General features: G+C 52.4%; 7 protein-coding genes across 8 annotated transcripts; 4 read left to right on the top strand and 3 right to left on the bottom strand.

Moving 5' to 3' along the window:
• Positions 1-61: 61 nt before the first annotated feature.
• L3040_003504 (uncharacterized protein) lies at positions 62-2,404 on the bottom strand (the record flags this gene model as incomplete). The annotated part of the gene is made up of 1 exon (XM_007293902.1): positions 62-2,404. The coding sequence occupies one exon, from the start codon at positions 2,402-2,404 to the stop codon at positions 62-64; it is 2,343 nt and encodes a 780-aa protein (XP_007293964.1).
• A 172-nt stretch (positions 2,405-2,576) lies between these two features.
• L3040_003503 (uncharacterized protein) lies at positions 2,577-4,652 on the top strand (the record flags this gene model as incomplete). 2 transcript variants are annotated; one of them, XM_066154502.1, is made up of 7 exons in its annotated part: positions 2,577-3,061; positions 3,178-4,156; positions 4,251-4,256; positions 4,318-4,356; positions 4,402-4,494; positions 4,541-4,547; positions 4,612-4,652. In XM_066154502.1, 7 exons carry the CDS (start codon positions 2,577-2,579, stop codon positions 4,650-4,652), a joined length of 1,650 nt encoding a protein of 549 aa, XP_066012458.1. The 2 variants fall into 2 exon arrangements, with proteins under 2 accessions (XP_066012458.1, XP_007293963.2); XM_007293901.2 differs by lacking the exon at positions 4,251-4,256.
• A 1,255-nt stretch (positions 4,653-5,907) lies between these two features.
• L3040_003502 (uncharacterized protein) lies at positions 5,908-7,310 on the top strand (the record flags this gene model as incomplete). Its single annotated transcript, XM_007293900.2, has 3 exons — positions 5,908-6,142; positions 6,199-6,616; positions 6,740-7,310. The coding sequence occupies 3 exons, from the start codon at positions 5,908-5,910 to the stop codon at positions 7,308-7,310; spliced, it is 1,224 nt and encodes a 407-aa protein (XP_007293962.2).
• A 1,418-nt stretch (positions 7,311-8,728) lies between these two features.
• Positions 8,729-9,470, bottom strand: L3040_003501 (uncharacterized protein; the record flags this gene model as incomplete). The annotated part of the gene is made up of 2 exons (XM_007293899.1): positions 8,729-8,812; positions 8,964-9,470. The coding sequence occupies 2 exons, from the start codon at positions 9,468-9,470 to the stop codon at positions 8,729-8,731; spliced, it is 591 nt and encodes a 196-aa protein (XP_007293961.1).
• Positions 9,471-10,528: 1,058 nt separating this feature from the next.
• On the bottom strand, positions 10,529-13,255 carry L3040_003500 (uncharacterized protein; the record flags this gene model as incomplete). Its single annotated transcript, XM_066154501.1, has 5 exons — positions 10,529-11,533; positions 11,582-11,781; positions 11,902-11,953; positions 12,004-12,850; positions 12,987-13,255. 5 exons carry the CDS (start codon positions 13,253-13,255, stop codon positions 10,529-10,531), a joined length of 2,373 nt encoding a protein of 790 aa, XP_066012457.1.
• A 908-nt stretch (positions 13,256-14,163) lies between these two features.
• L3040_003499 (uncharacterized protein) lies at positions 14,164-15,272 on the top strand (the record flags this gene model as incomplete). Its single annotated transcript, XM_066154500.1, has 4 exons — positions 14,164-14,300; positions 14,360-14,467; positions 14,520-14,825; positions 14,894-15,272. 4 exons carry the CDS (start codon positions 14,164-14,166, stop codon positions 15,270-15,272), a joined length of 930 nt encoding a protein of 309 aa, XP_066012456.1.
• Positions 15,273-16,446: 1,174 nt separating this feature from the next.
• On the top strand, positions 16,447-18,063 carry L3040_003498 (uncharacterized protein; the record flags this gene model as incomplete). Its single annotated transcript, XM_066154499.1, has 6 exons — positions 16,447-16,574; positions 16,689-16,975; positions 17,062-17,146; positions 17,214-17,280; positions 17,341-17,454; positions 17,551-18,063. 6 exons carry the CDS (start codon positions 16,447-16,449, stop codon positions 18,061-18,063), a joined length of 1,194 nt encoding a protein of 397 aa, XP_066012455.1.
• Between the last annotated feature and the right edge of the window lie 267 nt (positions 18,064-18,330).

Raw genomic sequence — 18,330 nt, 5'->3', positions numbered from 1 at the left:
ACTCCACTCCCAATTCCAATTCCAATTCGGATCCCAATCCTGATAAAAATAAACCAATTGTTTACTTCTTCTTCGGCGCCCAATTCTCAAGCCATGCTCTCGCACGATCTAAACTCCCGTTTTCAGCCTCGCACCCAGCGACGCACCACTCAAATCCATACACTTTCTCAGCTGCCAACATCTCCGCCAGCCCTCTCCTCTTCTGACTCCCTTCGTCAACGCAGAAGAACATACTCGCGTCGCGATCCGGCACAGAATCCAACAGTGGCTTCACCATCGGCAGGGCAAGTTGAGCTGTCAATGTTGGCTCGCCCTTCCCAGATTTGACTCGGGCTGTTTTGCAGAATTCGTTTTTGCACCATGGTTTTCCGCAGCCGGTGATGAGTTGAGACAGGTATCGTCGCTCGACGCGCCGTTTCATGGCTTTTCCTTCGGGGTCGTGCATGCTGACGTACAGCGGGCCGAAGCAGATACTACACAATCCCAAGTCATTCCCAGGACCCTGCCCCATCCTGCTCCCCGCTCCAATTTCTCCATTCTTGTCTACTCCGTGCAAGGTCCGTCCACAGTTTACATTTCTACAAATCGCTGGGGCGGATTTCGTAGCCTTTTCAAGCTCGTGGTGCTTCAGGTGCGTAGCCATATCGCGAAGACGGATGATGCGGGAGCAGAGGTGGCAATCGGTTGTACGCGCCCCGTCTGCTAGTTCGTGGGATGTGAGGCCTGAAATCAGTTGCTCAGGGGAGGGATCGAAGGGGTCGCCTTCTTGCGGCACTTCGAGGTGGCAGAATTGGCAAAGGATTATCTTCCCAGGACAGATTGATGTTCGATGACTAGCGAGATCTCGAATATTGGAAGCTTCATAGGGGCAGTTTGGACATTGACGTGAGGTGTGAAAGATGGCGTCGTGGGATACTTTAGAGGAGGGGGTATTGCCGTGCGCAGAATCCTGATCGCAATGCCAATGGTCGGCCCATTCTTGGGACTTCCTTTGAAATACTTCGGAGCAGTGGGAACAGATGACATTGTTCCGCAGGCAAAAGTTTTCGTGGAGCATCATGGTGTGTTTTGGGACCCATTGGCGACAGTTCTTGCATTGCTCTTCTTTGGGACTATGCGTTTCTGTTTCACCGCCCGGCTCGTCCAGCTCGATAACCATTTCGGCTGATTCTTCTGGTCGTTCTTTGGGGATCAATTTGAATCCGATGGAGAATTTGTGGAGTGCTGATGACTCCGCGCCTGTTGCACGAGCATATATTGAAACATAGAGAGATTCCGCATTTTCTAACTCCACATTGGTCGCCTGTATACTTATTTTCTTCAATGACTCGCTACTGAAGTCTCCGAAAACATGTTCGTCCTCTCGAGGTCGGGCTCTTTGGCGTGGCGAGTACGGACTGACAAACAGCTCCAAGTCCTCCCCATCGTCAGCCACCAGCACGATTTCGATTCCTTGCGTGCGGTCCCACGAAGGTAACTGGTAGTCCACATAATCTCCATCCAGCACTTGTCCCGTGGAGGACTTCCAGATACTCAGATCTCCTCCAACGGAACTTCCTTCGACAGTTCCAGGGGCCTGTCGCGACTTGGCCATGATCTGCTTCATAGTTTCTCGCGCCTGCTCCTCGTTCAAGGCCTCGATATCGACTTCGAGATCCGTGTCCACCACACAAATTCCATCTCCCTCGGGCGCAAGCTTGTCGATCAGGAAGCGGAACTCTTCTGACTTACCGCCCTTCACAGTCAAGATCTGCCCATTTGTGAGAGTTGTAAAGTTCTCCCGCATGTGTTTCTCCAATAAAGATTTCCAGTCTTCCGGATTATAGCCAGCTTCCAGCGGCCGTAAGCGCACGTATGTCCCCTTGGGCAGCTGTTTCGCATGGACTGTGATCTTTGCTGGCTCGTCAGCGGAAGCATCGTCGGTAAGGTCTATCGGGGCATCCTGCGTGCCTTCATCGTCAGAATCTATCGTCACTATGTTGGCTTTCGCCCTCGCGGCGGGTTGCGTGACCCCTAATGCCTCCAGCAAGAACGGACTCAGGCCCACTTCGCCCTCCTCGGCCGAGAACTCTCGTATGCCGGCGTGAACCACATTCCCATTGTTCGAGTTGACCAGCCGGAAGGTCAGGGGATTTGGAAGCTGCTGCTGGGTATCTCGCCACTGCGACTGCTCTGCTCGGGCGGCGGCGAGGGAGTAGGGGTTGAAAGGGTCGAAGGCAGAAGCTCGATTTGAGGCGGGGACTGTGATTGTCGATGCAGCGAGGAGCTGCTGGAGGGCTGAATGGGGGAGGAGGATCTTGTCGCCAGGCAGGATCTTGCTATTGCAGCTGCTCTTGGGCGCTACTTTGTATACTCCGGACCAAGTGAGGGTGATCTCAGATGAGGAGGCCATGAGGGAGGCCATTCATTCGAGTGGCAGATGAGGAAGGGAGGTTGAGGGGGGGTTCCTAGGCGTGGTTTTGGGTAAGAATCTGGGGATCATGAAGTTGTCGGCATTCGGTGTTCGGTGCTCTGGACGTGAAGTTGAATGGCAAGATCTGAGCCCGGGGAACCTAACCTGACAGCATATCTAGAAGATGCCATCCGTATTTAAATGCGTCAGCATCGGCGATAAGAAGGATAAGGATAAGGATAAGGGCAAGGCTTATCGTTGGAGTCTCCAGTCACGTGTGGATATCAATATCAATACTATCCCGCCTCCACCACCTCCACTCCTCATCCACCTTTGGCTCATTAGCATCCTCTCTGAATTCCATGCCATGGACGGGTCCAGTCCGGGAATACCTTCACACCCTACGCCTCTGCCAACCACCCTTCTCCAGCTCCTCTCGAATACGCTCGTGCTGGATCAAACCGCTCCCTATCTACCGCTCTCTGCCCGCCTGTCCCTTGGTGCCACCTCAAAGTCCTTCCGCGATCTGATCCGCGATAGTCCTGTCGTCTTTCGACATCTTGATCTGACGAAGCTCAGATTCGCGCGATTTGAGGAGAGTGCTACAATCGATCATGGCGGGCAAGTGTGGAGGAACGTGCGGCTAGACGAGAATGTAACTGAGGACGAGTAAGTCTCATTTATGTTTCTATATAGTTTGGTGATAAATATATGTACATATATATATATATGTATGTATGTATGTATCGCCGAGCTGTATGTCCCTCGCTAACACGGATGTCCAGCTTCTATGGTGCGCCTCTGCAAGCCATCTTTAAGACCCTGGGCCGTCGAAACATCCTGCAAAATGTACACACCTTGATCCTCGATGGCTTGTCTGTGTCTCATAAACTACTCGCGGAAATAATTCTCCAAGACCGCTGGAACGTTCGCACCCTCTCGATACGCGAGGTTCAAAATTTGAATGAACGAAAACTGCAGCAAGCCCTGATATATGCTGTCCGGCCGTCTCGAGCAGCCAACCCCAAGCTGCAAGCCCTATACATATTCGGAGGAAAAGACAACCCATTAAATCTCCATATTTCTCAAATTCCTGGCAATCCTGTTCGCTTAGAACCAAGCGATGCTTGGTCGTCTGATGGGGGCGTTCTCAATGTACCTGGTGCGCAGCTCGGCGCTCACTGGAACCTGAGATCCGGGCATACTCTAGCCGAAGAGTTAGCATCCAGTGCTGACAAGTGGTATCAAACTGGTGGTAAAGTCTTCAGCAAACCCATCTCGCTGGAATGGGCGAATACGCTGTATGCTTGCCAGGGAATCATCGGCTTCGATGCTGCCCTCTGCCATGGGCCTCGTCACTCGCCTGGGACAAAAGAACACAGCCAAGTAAATCCGTGGTATCGAAGTGAAAGTGCTCATCTCTCGTCGCGAGTTGCCACCCACTCTATTGGATGTTGTTCAAATTGTGGGGAGGCTCCAGAGGGGATATCGAGCTTCGGAGTATCGCCTTTAGACAGATTCCCGCTGCTCTCTCCTCCGCCTCTTCATTCATCGACGGCCAAGGCAGCAAAGACCCCATTCTCCCACTCTGGGGACAAGCTCCTTCTGAGGTGTATGGACTGCCTTCGAAATCGTTTCTGTGAAAGTTGTAAAAGGTGGTGGTGCGAGGATTGCTATGAAGTTCCTAATGGCAATATGCCGGGCTCTGCTCCATCTCGGGACATAGTCGGCCCTGCATCTCCGCCGGATCAAACAAGCCTCAAGGTACAATATGGTCTCTGTGTCGAACACTGTCTAGTTGCAGAGATGATGTCCGGGGCTGGTAGTAACGGGATGTGGGGTTGAAGCATCTTCACAGCGGGATGTACGGGACAGCTGCGATTTCTTTCGTCCCATGCCCTGTAGACATGCTGACCTGTTCGAAGGCTGGAGTCGTTCGAAGCTGCTTCGAGTGTGGTCTGAATGTCAGTACACGGTCCAGTCCTTAGATTCTGGCTGACCCCCAGCAGTGTCATCAATGTATCCAGCTCACCCAGCTCACCTGTAAAATCTGTGGTGGAGGATATTGCTCGATTCACAATGAGGGATCGACTTTGACTACTGCAGGTCGCCACGCAATCGATGGGTGCAGATGCTGACTGGTCATAGTGCGACTGTATGGGGCTTCCAGTGTTGCGACTTGAATTCCTTATACTGGACCTTACTAACAAGTTGTACAGGGTGTGCGAGAAGCGGACGTCGAACTCGAGAGATGTATTGACGTGGCAAGCATCTCTTCAAAGGGTCGATAACATCATTCCGCTATGGCATTGAACTCCCTTCACGAGGTAGACACACTGCTCTTGACGAGTGTATTTTATTCCGAGATTTCTGTCTCCGAGGAATAAGCATTGGGGTCGCTTATTCGGCTCGGCGAACTCTGAAAGATTTGGTCGTCGGGGCTCAGTTCAGTTCGGATCGCTTGAGTCAGTCAACCAAGCATTTTATTGTTTACTTGCAATTCCCACTGCATAGTACCCTGAATTCGGTCCCCTCATCAGCCACCCCGACACTACGTACGTAGTACGTTGTACCTATCTTTGGAGCAACCCTGCAAGTCCACAATAAACCTTCAGCTTGAGACAACGATTCGTCATGCATTCCAATCCAATCGATTTATTTGAGTTCAGATCTCGGACGAGGAAGTTTTTGCCAAGATATCCGTTCACTTGTCCACGCGTCTTCCTCGGCCAGGCCAGCCCCGGCGCAATGCTTCTTTTTTTCTTCCCAGCCAATACGGAGACGGACACAAGTCAGTCGTCTGCGAGAGAACACCCTTCCGATCGGTTATTCTCTTGATCAAGTGTTTACTCTGTAAACCGGAATATTGTCAGACTTTCCTAAAGCTTCTTTTTGGGAAACAAAGCGTGTGTGTGTGTTGGTGTATTGCTCTAATCATGTACAGACAGACGGCCGCTTATTATCGCTATTGATTCTTAGATAAGATAGATACTGAACCTACGGTAGCTACCGTCCATCTAACTGTGCTGTCTATCTAATTGAGTACCGATCCGGTTATCTTTCCCTTCCGTCCTCCCGTTCTCCGTTTCCTTATGAATTGGTGATCGATGATCGCATTCATCATTCTTGTTCTAGATAAATCGTGTTTGTCTTACGAGGAGATTGACATCCCTAACCTCCGCAAACCCACTCTGTAATATCTCTTGCTTAGCAAACGCGTAACTACGGACGGACGGTATAGTACGTACGCTTGACGAGTGGGTACGTGATCCACGAAAATCGTCGTCGTAACCTTCATCCGTGTCAACATAGCAAGGGACGAAGTCGTAGCCACTGCGATGTATGTATATATACACGATGGAATCGACTCTAGTGCAGATATTCCCCATCGCCTCTTCATCATCTTCATCTACCTGTCTCCATTACTTCCTCGTCTTTCCTAACCTCTTCTCTCTCCTTGTTTCGATTTCCTCGCAACAACCACCAGCTCTACTTTCGAACTTCCTCGATCCACCATGCAACTCATCGCATCCCTCATCGCGGCTGCAGCGCTTGCCTCCAATGTCGTCGCTCATCCAGGACATGACATCCAGGAGGAGATCGCAGAGCGTGCTGCTTTTATGCAATTCGCCAAGAAGGATCTCAGTCATTGCGCTGCTAAACTGAAGGCGCGCGGCATGGACAAGTCCAACGTTGCTCGCCGGGCTGCGCTGGCCAGGAATGCTCGCAAGAAGCGTTCCATTCAAGAGGGTCAGTCTTGTTCGCTTCCGCCTCCTTCGATATCGCAGATGGCTGATCATACGCAGATGCCCCCTACATGAGAGCCCGAGATTTGACTTCTGTCCTCGCCACATCGCATCTGTCCAGCGAGGCTTACGACAACTCAACCGAGGCGTCTATCCTCTTCTCCGGCAACAGCTCTTGTATCCTGTCTCCTGAGGTGACTCAAGGCCCTTACTACGTGGCCGGTGAATACGTCCGCAAAGACATCACCGAAGACCAAGAGGGCATCGACCTCCTCCTCGATACCCAGGTTATCGATGTCAAGACATGTGATCCCGTTCCGGATGCGATGATCGAGATCTGGCACTGCAATGCCACCGGTGTCTACTCAGGGATCGTCGCCAACGGTAACGGTGACTCGAGCGATCTGACCAACCTCAACGCCACCTTCCTCCGTGGTCTACAACCTACCGACGCTGAAGGCGTGGCCCAGTTCGCTACGTAAGTGTTCCTCCTAAGCATTTTATATCTCGCCGGCGTTCTTGTGACCAGAGCCTGTCCGGACTCTGTTCTTCTTTTGATCTGATAGACAATTGGCAAGACTGACCCTGAGTTTCGCCACAGTCTCTTCCCCGGGCATTACACTAGTCGCGCCACCCACATCCACGTCCTCGCTCACTTCAACGGCACCCAATATGCAAACGGGACCTATTCCGGCGGTCACGTCTCCCACGTCGGCCAGCTCTTCTTCGATCAAGACCTCATCACGCAAGCCGACACCATCGCCCCCTACTCATCCAACACCCAAGTCGTCACGCTGAACTCGGCCGACCAGATCCTCAGCGAGGAAGCAGCCACCACCGACCCGGTCGTCGAGTACTCGCTCCTCGGCAGCTCCATCGCCGATGGCATCTTCGGATGGGTCGCTTTCGGCATCGATCTGACCAGCGAGCAGAGCATCTCGGCCGCGGCAAACCTGTACGCCGAGGGTGGCGTCGCATCCACCTCCTCCGGTGGCATGGGCGGTGGGGCTCCTGGCAACGGCACTGGCGGGCCCCCGAGCGGATCTCCTCCGGGAATGAACTCTGCGGCCTTGGCCAACAGCACGTCGAACACCGTCTCCTCCTCCTCGGTTGCGGCTTCGGCTGCGGCGACAGGACCTGCGGAGAAGTCGGATGGTGCGTGTGATGCTTAAATACGGGGAAGGGGGGTTATTTCAGAAGGGGAAATAGAAGAAATAGAAGAAGGAGAAAGAAGGAGCAAGAAGAAGAAAATGGCTGAGGTGCAAGTTGTTGTTATTATTCTTGTATTTATTAACGTCGAACGGATGGCAAGCTTTGCCTGCCGCCTCAAGACCTTTTGTAACGTACGGCCGACGTATTAAGTAAAGGAATTACATATAAAGTATTACCTAACCGAAAGTACCAACTACGTAATCGTCGGTTACCTTGAATTTAATTTGTAAAAAATCCCGCTACAGCAAGTCGGTCAATTCTTTCGAATTAAAATTTAAGGAAACCGACGATTAGTACGTTAAAGAAAAGCTTTGTTTTTTTTTTTTTTTTTTTTTTTTTGGGAATTGCTCCGAGTCTTTCATCCCGCGGTATCGCATAGCCCTTACAGCTTTTAAAAGCATTTCAAAGTTAGTATAGCGCAGCTGCTATCGATTATGCTCATTTTTTTAGGGGGGGGGGGTAGTATATCGCCAAAAATATATATATAAGGTATATATATCTTTGTCCAATGAAAAACTTGAAAAGCAAGGTATAGCGTAAATAAAGTATATCAATATCGACTTATCGAAATACTTCGAAGCCGGACCGGAGTCAGCCAAGTAATTGTTGTCGTTGTACTTATTAACGTCGGGCGGGTATCCAAAACGCAATGCTTGGACACTGGGGACCTCCCATGGGGTACGGCGACGCGCTAAGTAGAGGAATTATATACAAAGTGAGCACCATGTAGACCTCCGAAAAGCAATTCATAATGCTGTGCGTCGAGTTTTCTCTCGACAGCTGTCGAATACATGTGGCCCTAGGGGCGGCCTCGATCCGTGTAATACAAACATCGTTCTCTTTACATCTTGGTTGGGGCCTTTTTTTTTCTTTACTGTATAGATGGAATATCGGGGTTATAACCTCCGATCTAAACGCACATCTTACTCAACTACTGAGAAAGTAACCCCACAACGAGTAAAGCCAACCCGATAGGTAGGCTCATCCAGTACTTTGCACTCATTATAACCAGCATGTCCAACCAGCTCAAGTGTAACGATAACATTATCCTATCCGATTCTATACTATATTACATGATACTATTCTATACCGCAAAGCAAAAGCAGATCTACTGATATATTCTGAACCGATCCCATCTCCCCTCGTCCCGTTCATTTCGTTCCCCTTCTTAGATTAACAACACCCCCCAGCCAGCAGGCCAGCAGGCTTTTGCGCACGCACGTACGTATCAATCCATCTATTCAAGAACCACACACACACACACACACACACGCTCAAAGACATTTCGAGATCCGGTGCCGATTGATTATGCAGCGCGAGCTGGTGCCGCGAGTGGCACAGGTCCCCCCGCTGGTGTGGCGGGCGCTGCCGTAGCGGGTTACGCCGCGTCGGTCATCATGAAGTCGACGCAAGACTCGTACGTCTGCTTAGCCGAAGTGCCGAACCAGAACCACTGCATGACCTAGAGCGCAGTAGAATGTCAGCCGGGGTCCCCCTCTTCACATCCCACTCGTCGTCACGCAATCAAGATGAAGGGGAGAGAGAGAGAGAGAGAGTAATAACAAGAGCAATAGCAATAGCAATAGCAATAGCAAGAGAAAGAGTATACGCACGCAAGCGCCGGCCTCCGTACAGTTAGTGCCCATATCCGACGGGACCGTGACGTTAAAGTTGGTGTTGTTCGCCGGCAGCTCGGCCAGCGACTCGTCGGCGTAGCTGTCGAAGCTGATAAGCGGCGCGCCGATGACTCGGTTGGTGGCCGTGTCGACGATGCTGACGTTCATGGGGCCCTCGTGCGGGATGGGCAGCACGGCGCGCATGTTGACGACCTGGCCCGCCGTGTAGTTCTGCACGTTCGCCTTGTTGTCGGCGAACTGCTGCCCGCGGCAGAGGAAGACGTTGCAGCCCGCCGGGTCGGTGTCCTTCTCCAGCGCCAACGCCTCGGGCATGTCTTCGATGTGGCTCGTGATGTCGGCCCGGACGAGGTTCGCGACGGACTTTCCGCACGCGGCGTCCATGGCTGGTCCGACGACGCGAGCCGGAGGGGAGATGATGTTTCCGTGGGCGAGAACGGTCGAAGCGAAAGCCGCCAGGTGGAGGATCGGAGTGGAGGAATACATGGTAGAAATCCTTAGGAAGTGGGAAGTGGCCAGCACAGCGAATCGAAGACAGAATTTAATGAGGAATGAGTGGAAAAATCGAAATGGAAGAGCCCAACTTTGGAGCAGCCCAGAGTCGTTGGGGCTTCAGCCATTCTTATACCATCTGAAGTCCGTGGCAATCCACGGGCGCAGCGTTTGACGGATCTTCAGAACGAGATGCCAAAGCGCCATTATGCGCGAAGGGCTGCGCAGCCAGGAGGTTTTGTTGACGCTTCATTGATCGCGAAGCGTATTCTGTAAACGAAAAGCGCCGCGACGGATCGTGTTTGGCGGTGGCGTGCCAAGGCGTGTCAGGTCTTGTCGTGGGCGATGTGGAACAAGGAACAAAAAGTTCCCGAGCGACAGAAACAGTCATTATCCGAGATAAAAAATAAGGCGAACGTTTCTGTCGGCTTCGGCTTTGTAATGTTGGCGACCGCAGCGAGGTGATCGGCCGGCCACTGCACACCCAGAAAGCCGCTTCGTAAAGCAGAATGGGCAGTATTGACTTGAACCAACGTAGCATACCAGATCTTATCCTCGAAATTCTCGATACGGATGTTAATCGTTAGTTGTTCCGCTGCCAGAAAATCTAGTAGGTCTCTTGCAAAAATGGGCATGTTTCTCACCACCCGGCCCGGAATCCCGGATTTGTTTATTGTTTTCATTTGTCTAGCTAGCCGAGAATCGAGGGCTCCGAGTTTCTATGTAGACGGGACAAGCTTATGTAAGTTCCTGATAACAAGCACATACAGCCACAGCTCTACTTGGAGTCTGTCAATCAGGCTCAGAGAATGCTCAGCGTATGCCGGGCCAGAAACCGGATGATTGCTCGGCCAGTCATCCTCGTTCCGCCCGTCAACTTGTAGAAGCTGAAACAAAGGAGCAATGAGAAGCATGAGGTGATAGACCGGTTGCCAGTAATCTGTATTATCAGAAGTGGGTGCCACAGCCAAATGTGATCGAGGTGGCGAAGGATGAACTTACGAAAGCGCCGCTCATCATGGGGAGTGTTGGCCTTTACGGAATTTGAAGCACTAGAACAAATCCTTCAGCTGCCGATAGAGCTCCTCGTCCCCACCAAACATGGTGCTGCCGACCCCGCCCAGCCCATCCCCAAGCGGTGCGAAATGACCGCCTCCTGGTGTCGTTCCCGATGAATTCCCACTACCATTCATCCCCATACTACCAAGCGCAGCCTCGAATAGATGCGTCATCTCGGTGCTCATCTGGTACCCGTTCATCGGACTACTGCTTGTTCCTGTTCCTCCCACCAAGCTTTCAGCTCCGAACCCATTGACGCCCATTCCGCTGATCTCATGTCCGGCCAGCCCAGCCATAGCTAATGCTGCAGAGGAGTGAGCGTCGTCCTCGCGCATACTGCTGTTGTGTGCCAAGGCGCCGCTGAGCAGGGGATCTGGAGCGAGGCCGAGTTTCGGACCAACTTCTTTGAGGCCCTTGATGGTTTTCCAGAGGCGCTTGCTGACGAATGATTTGGTGCTGAAGCCTTTGACGAGGTCGAGAGCCATGTAGAATTCTTCGCGACAGATATCGCTGAAGCGTACCGAGGCGTGACAGCTGGCGAGGAAGACGACTGCCAGGGCCGAGATGAGGAAGTAATTGAAGCAGACTTGCTGGGCGCGGTAGATGTCTGACGTCTGGTTGAGGTGGGTGAGAGCGCGGATAGTGTCTTTAGCGAGCTCGACCACTGTTTCCGCGTACTGCAAATTGTCTTGGATGGATGTTGCGGAATGCAGGACGGGACGGTAGATGAGAATACGCATCTGATTGGCTCTTAGGTATAGCAGTATCTGCAGACGGTGAATTGCGCGAGAAGAAGGTTGAGCTGAGTTCGAGGTGGGTAATTGGAGTTCGGGAGGGATACTCTTTTGCCATTGTAGGATCTGATAGTCGAGGTACCCGATGTCTTCAATGTTCAAGGCTGGTGCAGTGACCGGTAGAAAGCTGCACACAGACTTCCAAACTTTTGATCCGATTCGCGAATAGGTGATCATGACGTTGAGATATGGAATAGAGAGCTCCTGGAAACAATCAGCGCACATTCGTTGAGTGTTTAATCGTGTCCCTACGGGTTCGGGTAAGTTTGGATCAATGTCCGCGTCCTGTAATGCAAACGGCATGCCCGTTCCAAAGCTCCACCTCCGGTCCAAGACGTAGATGGACCAGAATAATCTGATGGCTTCTGAACGCTCCTGTTCATCGGTGACAACTTTGAACAGGGAATCACGTCGGTGGAGGCCGAGCTCTATGCACATGCGGGCGACTTGGCCTAGAATTCAGTGTCAGAAAGAAACCTCAAGAAAGACCTGCCTGGAGAACAACAGATAATATAGATGCTCAGAATACATGGAGATCCATGTTACGGAGACGCAGGTTTGGAGCAGCTTACCGATAATTCGCCAGGCCAATGCCTCCTCGTCACAATGGAAATGGTAGATGGACTGAAAGTGTCAGCAATAACTTTGGGCACCTCTGCTGCCAAATCACGTACCACGAGAACCAAAAATGGCAGGCTTTTGAAATCAATCACCTCGCTATGTAGTCTCCTATCCGCAGCTTCTCTAACACTCTTGAATATCCTATACGCAATCTCACTCTGGCCATTACCTTCCGCAACAGTGGCACAAGCAAGAACCATCTTCAACACCAGCGACTGGGTATCATGGACGCCATTCCCTGCAGTTGCCGGATTGGCAAGACCAGTGCGAGCAGTAGTGTCGACAAGATCATGTAGTTTGGTCCCATGTATCATAACCTTCTCGATATCCAAAATAGGGTACATCAGTCCCATTTCTTCTTCATAAACCCTACATAGCCGAAGCATCTCCTCTCTGCTAAGTGCCCAGATGGGGTCTTTACCAAGAGCCCCGTCCACCACGGACACATGCCGAACGTGAGCTATGGGAGGAGGAGAGCCGACGGGTGTGGCATCTGAAGTAACAGCGCCTTCATCTACCCCGAGGCCCTGATATCCCATATTATGCAGTGTATTCTTCGCAACATCGAGACTGAATGCCGAGCTCGTCGGACCGTGAAAAGAAGGGTGCTGGTGGATCGGTCGGTATCTGGCTGATGGGGATGTGGGCGGGATGTGAGACACAGACATGGAGCCCTCAGACGGCGCAATGAATGAAGCTCCATCTCCTCCAGCCCGCAAAGCATTCAGGTTCGCATATAGATTGTCGACTTGTTCCTGCAGCGCCGCGAGATGCGAGTTCATCAGGCGAAACTCCTCGGACTCCTTGAAGCCATTCGTACAGCAGTTCGGCGCATACTGGCAGTCGAGGTTGAGGTTCCCGCAGCGCTGGCAGGGCGTATTCCCATTGCACTTGATCTTCCTGCGCTTGCATTCGTTGCTGATTTTCCTGGTAAGCTTTGACGTCCTTATTGTATATTATTAAGCGGAATGCGCCGCGACGCCAGCTCCTGTAAGGACCTCCATTATCTCTGAATCTCTCCCAAAATCGCACTCACCACGCAAGCGAGATATATCTGTTCCTCTTGGCCCTCAGATGTGTGTTCCCATTCCCATTCGCACTCGCACTCGTGCCCGTCTCGTCGCTTTTCCTCTTCGTTCCACCTGCATTGCCTGTTTCTGCAGGGCTTTCCACACTCGAGGACTGTCGCTGGCCGTTCATGCTGCGCGCCACGCCGGCGGGGGAGATGGGGGTTGTGATTGCGGCTGCCATGGGCGATTCAACGAGGTAGTTGAGATCTGCGACCTGGCTTTCGATGATGTTCATCGTCACAAATGTAGGACATGGAGGAGGGGAGAAGAGGAGAGAGGAGAGGACAGAGGAGAGGAAGGAGAGGAGATCGGAGGAGAGCACAGCAAGATCCGGGCGAAAGTGAGGTTATCGTGGAGGATAAGTAAACACCGATTTTGGGATGTACAGCCCTACTGCAGCGATTGATGCGCACGAGACGAGATTCCGAATTGCGGGGTCGTTGCAGATCGTCGCGTCGTGTGGATATTGCCCTTGTCGAGTCGCCGGATCTACTTTACTAAGCAAGCTAGTGTGCACGTGACACGTCTTTTAATGTCTCCATCGCAGGACACCTGGCCAGCCCGCCAGATGTAAATGTATCTGCCCTAAGTAAGGCTCAAAAGATTTGTCGGGCTTCGAAAGAACCCCGGGATCGCGTTTGATCCCGTTTTGTTCAGTCCGTTTGAACTATCGACGACTGAGGGAGCCCTCTCCGTGGAACAAACCAAACTCGGTATTGCCTACAGGCAGACATTGACATTCCTCGGGCCTCCTCTTGACCGTGGGCACTGGTCTCCCTAAGAAAGCTAACATCGAATAAGATATTCTGCCATCTCGGCTAGCTCGTCAGCAAGTAAACACTCGCTCGTTTAGACCCCTTTTGCTTCCCGACCAAGAGCTGAACGTGACTTGATCCTGCAACCATATTCCATTACACAGTCCATATTGACAAAGAAAAGAACCCCGTATCGCTCTTTCTCTTTACATTTGACAGCAACGTCCCGTAGTTCCGTCTTGGAGCCAGCTTCTTTCCCGCAGCTCGACACTTCTTTACCAGTCAGTAGTGGAAGGACTTCGCCATCATCCTCGTTCTTCAACACTTCTTCGCCACCAGTGAAATGAATTCGCTACCATCCTCGTTCTATTTCCACAACCCAGTCAACATGGCGTCCAACGACTCTCCCGCTTTCCAAGCCACGAACCTAGTATCCCGTACTTCAAAGCCCCATCGTATCTTGCGGTTACCAGGTGACGGTGTAGGCCCAGAAATGGCAGACGAAGCAATCACGATTCTGTCGCTGTAACACGCACCTCAGGCGTGCAGCTCAGAATCACAAAAGCTCTTACTGGAAGGTGCAGCATCGATGCTCACGGTACACCTTCAACAGACAATATCCTGCAACTCGCCAAGAGCAGCGATGCCATCCTCTTTAGCGCTATCGGTGGCCCAAAATGGCGAGTATTCCCGTCCTCCTTCCCGAGATTATCAGGAGTACATATTGGTGACGAACGCAAACAGGGGCGCCGGCGCCATCAGACCCGAAGCAGGCCTCCTCACCCTGCTCTCTCTCTTCGCCATCCTCTGTCCCTGGAAGCTTCCCTCCACCTCGCTCACCGGCATCTCTGCGCTTCGCTCCGAAATAATCTTTGGAATTGACTTCGTCATCGTCCGCGAGGATTGCGGCAGCGCCTACTTCGGTCAGAAGGTGGAAGAGGAGGACTCTGCAATCGATCCCTGGGCCTACTCACGTGCTGAGATTGAGCGCGTGGCGAGGGTGGCTGCAAAGCTGGCTTGCGCTATGGGCAGAGAGAAATCCAGAGTTAAGTAGTGACGGTAAAGGGGTCCCGACACAGGTCATTTAGCTGCGACGAAGCGAACGTCTTGGCGAGTAGTCGTCTATGGAGGAAGGTCGTCACACAGCTGTATGAGAATGAGTTTTCAGATATCAAGTTGAGCCATCAGTTAGCGGACTCGGCGGCGATGCTGATGATGAAGGCGCCGACGAGCTTCAACGGGGTTGTGGTGACGGAGAACACGTTCGGAGACATCCTGAGTGATGTGGCGAGCGTGGTGCCGGGGAGCTTGGGACTGTTGCCGAGTGCGAGTTTGGGCGGGTGGCTGGGCGGAGGGGAGAAAGGTAAGTTGATGGGGTTGTATGAGGCGGTTCATAGGAGTGTGCCGGGCATTGCTGGGAAGGGGATTGTGAATCCGGCGGCGATGATTCTGTCGGTCGCTATGATCCTGAAGTACTCGTTTGGGATGATGGAGTAGGCGAAGACTATTGAGCAAGCGGTCGCGAGCGTTTTGGACTCGAAGGATGATGGGGGCTTGGAGATCAGGACTAATAGTGGAAGTTGACCTCACAAATTTTGGGGCCTGAGTATACCTTGTCCGTGGCGTGATTTTGTCCCAACCCATTGAAGTGATCTCGGAGGAAGGGCGAGCACGAAAGAAATGAGCGATGCAATCCGAGACGTACTGCTCAGGAGAAAGGCGTAAAGAAACATGAGCCTCGGTAACAGCCTGATCTTACCAATCGTCTCTTATGACTTTACCACCGTCTCGACTCTCGAACGATCTTTCTTTCACGAAAGGAAAAAAAAGGAAATGGCCTCTAGCTTCTCACTGTGGCTAGCACCCGTGCAATCAAACCAAAATATCATTTGATTTCAATATATCCAAGTCTTGCGCATACCTATAATCGTTTTGCCTATCCAACGAAGGCCATTATTCCTGCCACCCGTTTCACTCGCGCTCTAGAACTGTGATTTCCTACCTCGAAACTAGTCCGAAAGCTCGCTTACGGAGGTCTGGTCAACTCAGCGTGAGCTCTCAAAATATCCATGATACGAGCCCCAAGATGCCTATGGCACTGTCTTTCGCCAGCTTCTATAAGGACCCTGGCAAGGGAGGGAGGTGTTCAGCCAATGCACGAAGGCCGGGACACTCTTTCCTGTCGAACGAAACGTGTACGCAGATGGATCGGCACTGACGACGAACAATCGATGCGCGACTACTGATGGCTCCGCTGGTGATTTATAAGTGATCTCACCTTGTCTTATGTCAAAGTCCCTTGTTTGTTTTATTCATGCTGGTGTTCTCTGCAGACGCTGCTCTTTCCTTTGCACCTGACGTCCGCAGAAACATTACCTCTCCCACAGCAGTTCCAGCACTCGAACCCATGAGCAAATCAGAAAATGCTAAAGCCCAATTCATGCCAGTGTAACCGCCGATATTACAAGAGGTCTTTGCGGCTAGTTCATTCAGTCAACTCGTTGCTTTGTTCTCGATATCCTCACACCCTTTGTTTGAAAAACGCAATCGAATTTCCGATCTGCAAAAGAGTCTTTCCCTTTATTATGGGACCAGACTGCAAGACAGATCCCCTCTTCTCGAATCACCACTGGCTCGTAGCGACCGACTACCACGGTCCTAGAAGACCTCGATGGACCTGGACTCCGAGACAAGGGAGAACGAGAAGTGGCTCGCAACCGAGTGGAGATACTTAGGCGCGGATTGGCGCGGCACCAGAATCCTAGGGGAGGGCGCGTTTGGGAAAGCCGGGCTATGGGAGTACGTAGTGGAGCGTTCCCTCCGATCTCCTTCCAGTCCATATCTACGTGCGGATCTGCCTTGTTGTTGAGACCCGTGCGTGTTTCTTAGCTGACTGACCCTGGCTTTGCTTAGATACAGAGGCGATCCCGCGCGCGCGCCGCCCCTAACGGAGGTTGTGGTGAAGAGGACGGTGATCAACAATTTCAGTGGCGCTGAAGCCTTGGATGAGGGTATCAACATGGCTCTGCTGGCTAAGTTTCGCTCGAAGCACATCCTAAGGATGTACGGCCCGCCGCGCCGCAACGCTAATGTGATCCACCTGTTTCTCGAGTACTGCCCCGGGGGAGACCTCGGCAGCTTTACCGGGGACTACAGGCCTGGTGGGTGGCTGGAAGCAGATCTATGGGCTATGTTTCAATGTGCGTAGGGAGGGCTTTGAACTCAGATACATAAAGTTTGGAGAGGAATGTCTCCCGGTGATCGTGCTGAGGCTTTGCTTTTCTAGGTCTTGTGCTGGGGGTTTCGACGATGGACCACGGCTCGGAAGACGAGACGGTCAACTTCAACGATATGCAGATAGGCCACAATGAGTACGAGCCAGTCGACTCAGCGAATAGCTCGCATCACCCTCAGAAGCTATGCTGATACTCGCTATAGTATCAAACCGAGCAATATATTCATGGGCTACCGGGGCCCGGAGCATGCACGCATTCCGATTTTGAAAGCACGTCTACCCGAGCAAGCTAGTGCGCACAGCGAGCAGAGCTGACAGATTTGATTGCAGCTGGCGGATTTCGGAGAATCAGTCCAGTATCCTTCCAAATACCAGACTGGGATCGTAATCGACTCCAACGGGCGTCCCTTCCATGGGAGAGGAGACCCGCAATGGCAAGCTCCCGTACGTCGTCCCCCGTCTCTCTCGCCTCTCGCCTCGAGACGCTCTCCCCGAGAACGAAGCTCGCTTAAGGCATATACATATCTGACTGTCGGTTAGGAAATGGTACAATTCTTCGGCGACGCAGCCGCCAACCCCAACCAGCTCCTCCACTCGCGCAAGGGGACCTGCTCGAACATCTTCCAGGTCGGCTGCGTGATGCACTCGCTCGTCACCGGGGCGCGGCGCAACACCTACGCGAACCCGTCGGAGCACCGCGTCTCGACGTGCAACGCGAACCTCTTGCGAGGGGGCACGCACGGCCAGGACATGGAAGATGCCAGATACGCCGGCTATTCACAGACGCTGCGGGAGCTCATCATGGAGTGCATGATGCGGGAGCCGCCGCTGCGCCCGACATCGCAGCAGGCGAAGGAGCGCGTTGCTTCTGGGTTGGCCTTCTCGCTCAGGGCCTTTGCCACGATCCTTCAGTTCAAGACGAATAAGGGCTTGGTGGATGTGCCGTATAGATACGTGGACCCGGAACCTCCCGAGGATCTGCTGGTTCCTGAAGATGAGGCTGTAGCGACGGAGGCAGCGACGCAGGCGCGGCAGCCGGCAGCCGGCGCCTGAAGAAAGAGGGTCGAAGAGGAGGAAGACGGGAGCGTAAGGTCAGGGGGAGGGTGGGCTCATCTAGTAGTAAGGAATGAAAGTCCTTCCAACCTCCAAACCCTGCATCGAGTCTGTGCCCATTGCCCGGAAACGTGAGGGATCTTTAAGCTCTTTTTCCCCTGTTGCTTTCGAATCCTTTGGAACGACTGGCCAAGCTCTTCGTATCCGACCCCGCCCTCTTCGATCAATACCGTACTGCGTCAAAACCCGATATCCTTAAATGTCCAG

This window comes from Drepanopeziza brunnea, assembly GCF_022702325.1.
Source record: "Drepanopeziza brunnea f. sp. 'multigermtubi' strain 214-2 chromosome Unknown ctg4, whole genome shotgun sequence".
Classification (NCBI taxonomy): Eukaryota; Fungi; Ascomycota; class Leotiomycetes; order Helotiales; family Drepanopezizaceae; genus Drepanopeziza; species Drepanopeziza brunnea.
The sequence above is the reverse complement of the archived record's forward strand: the minus strand, read 5'-3'. Positions and strand labels throughout refer to the sequence as shown.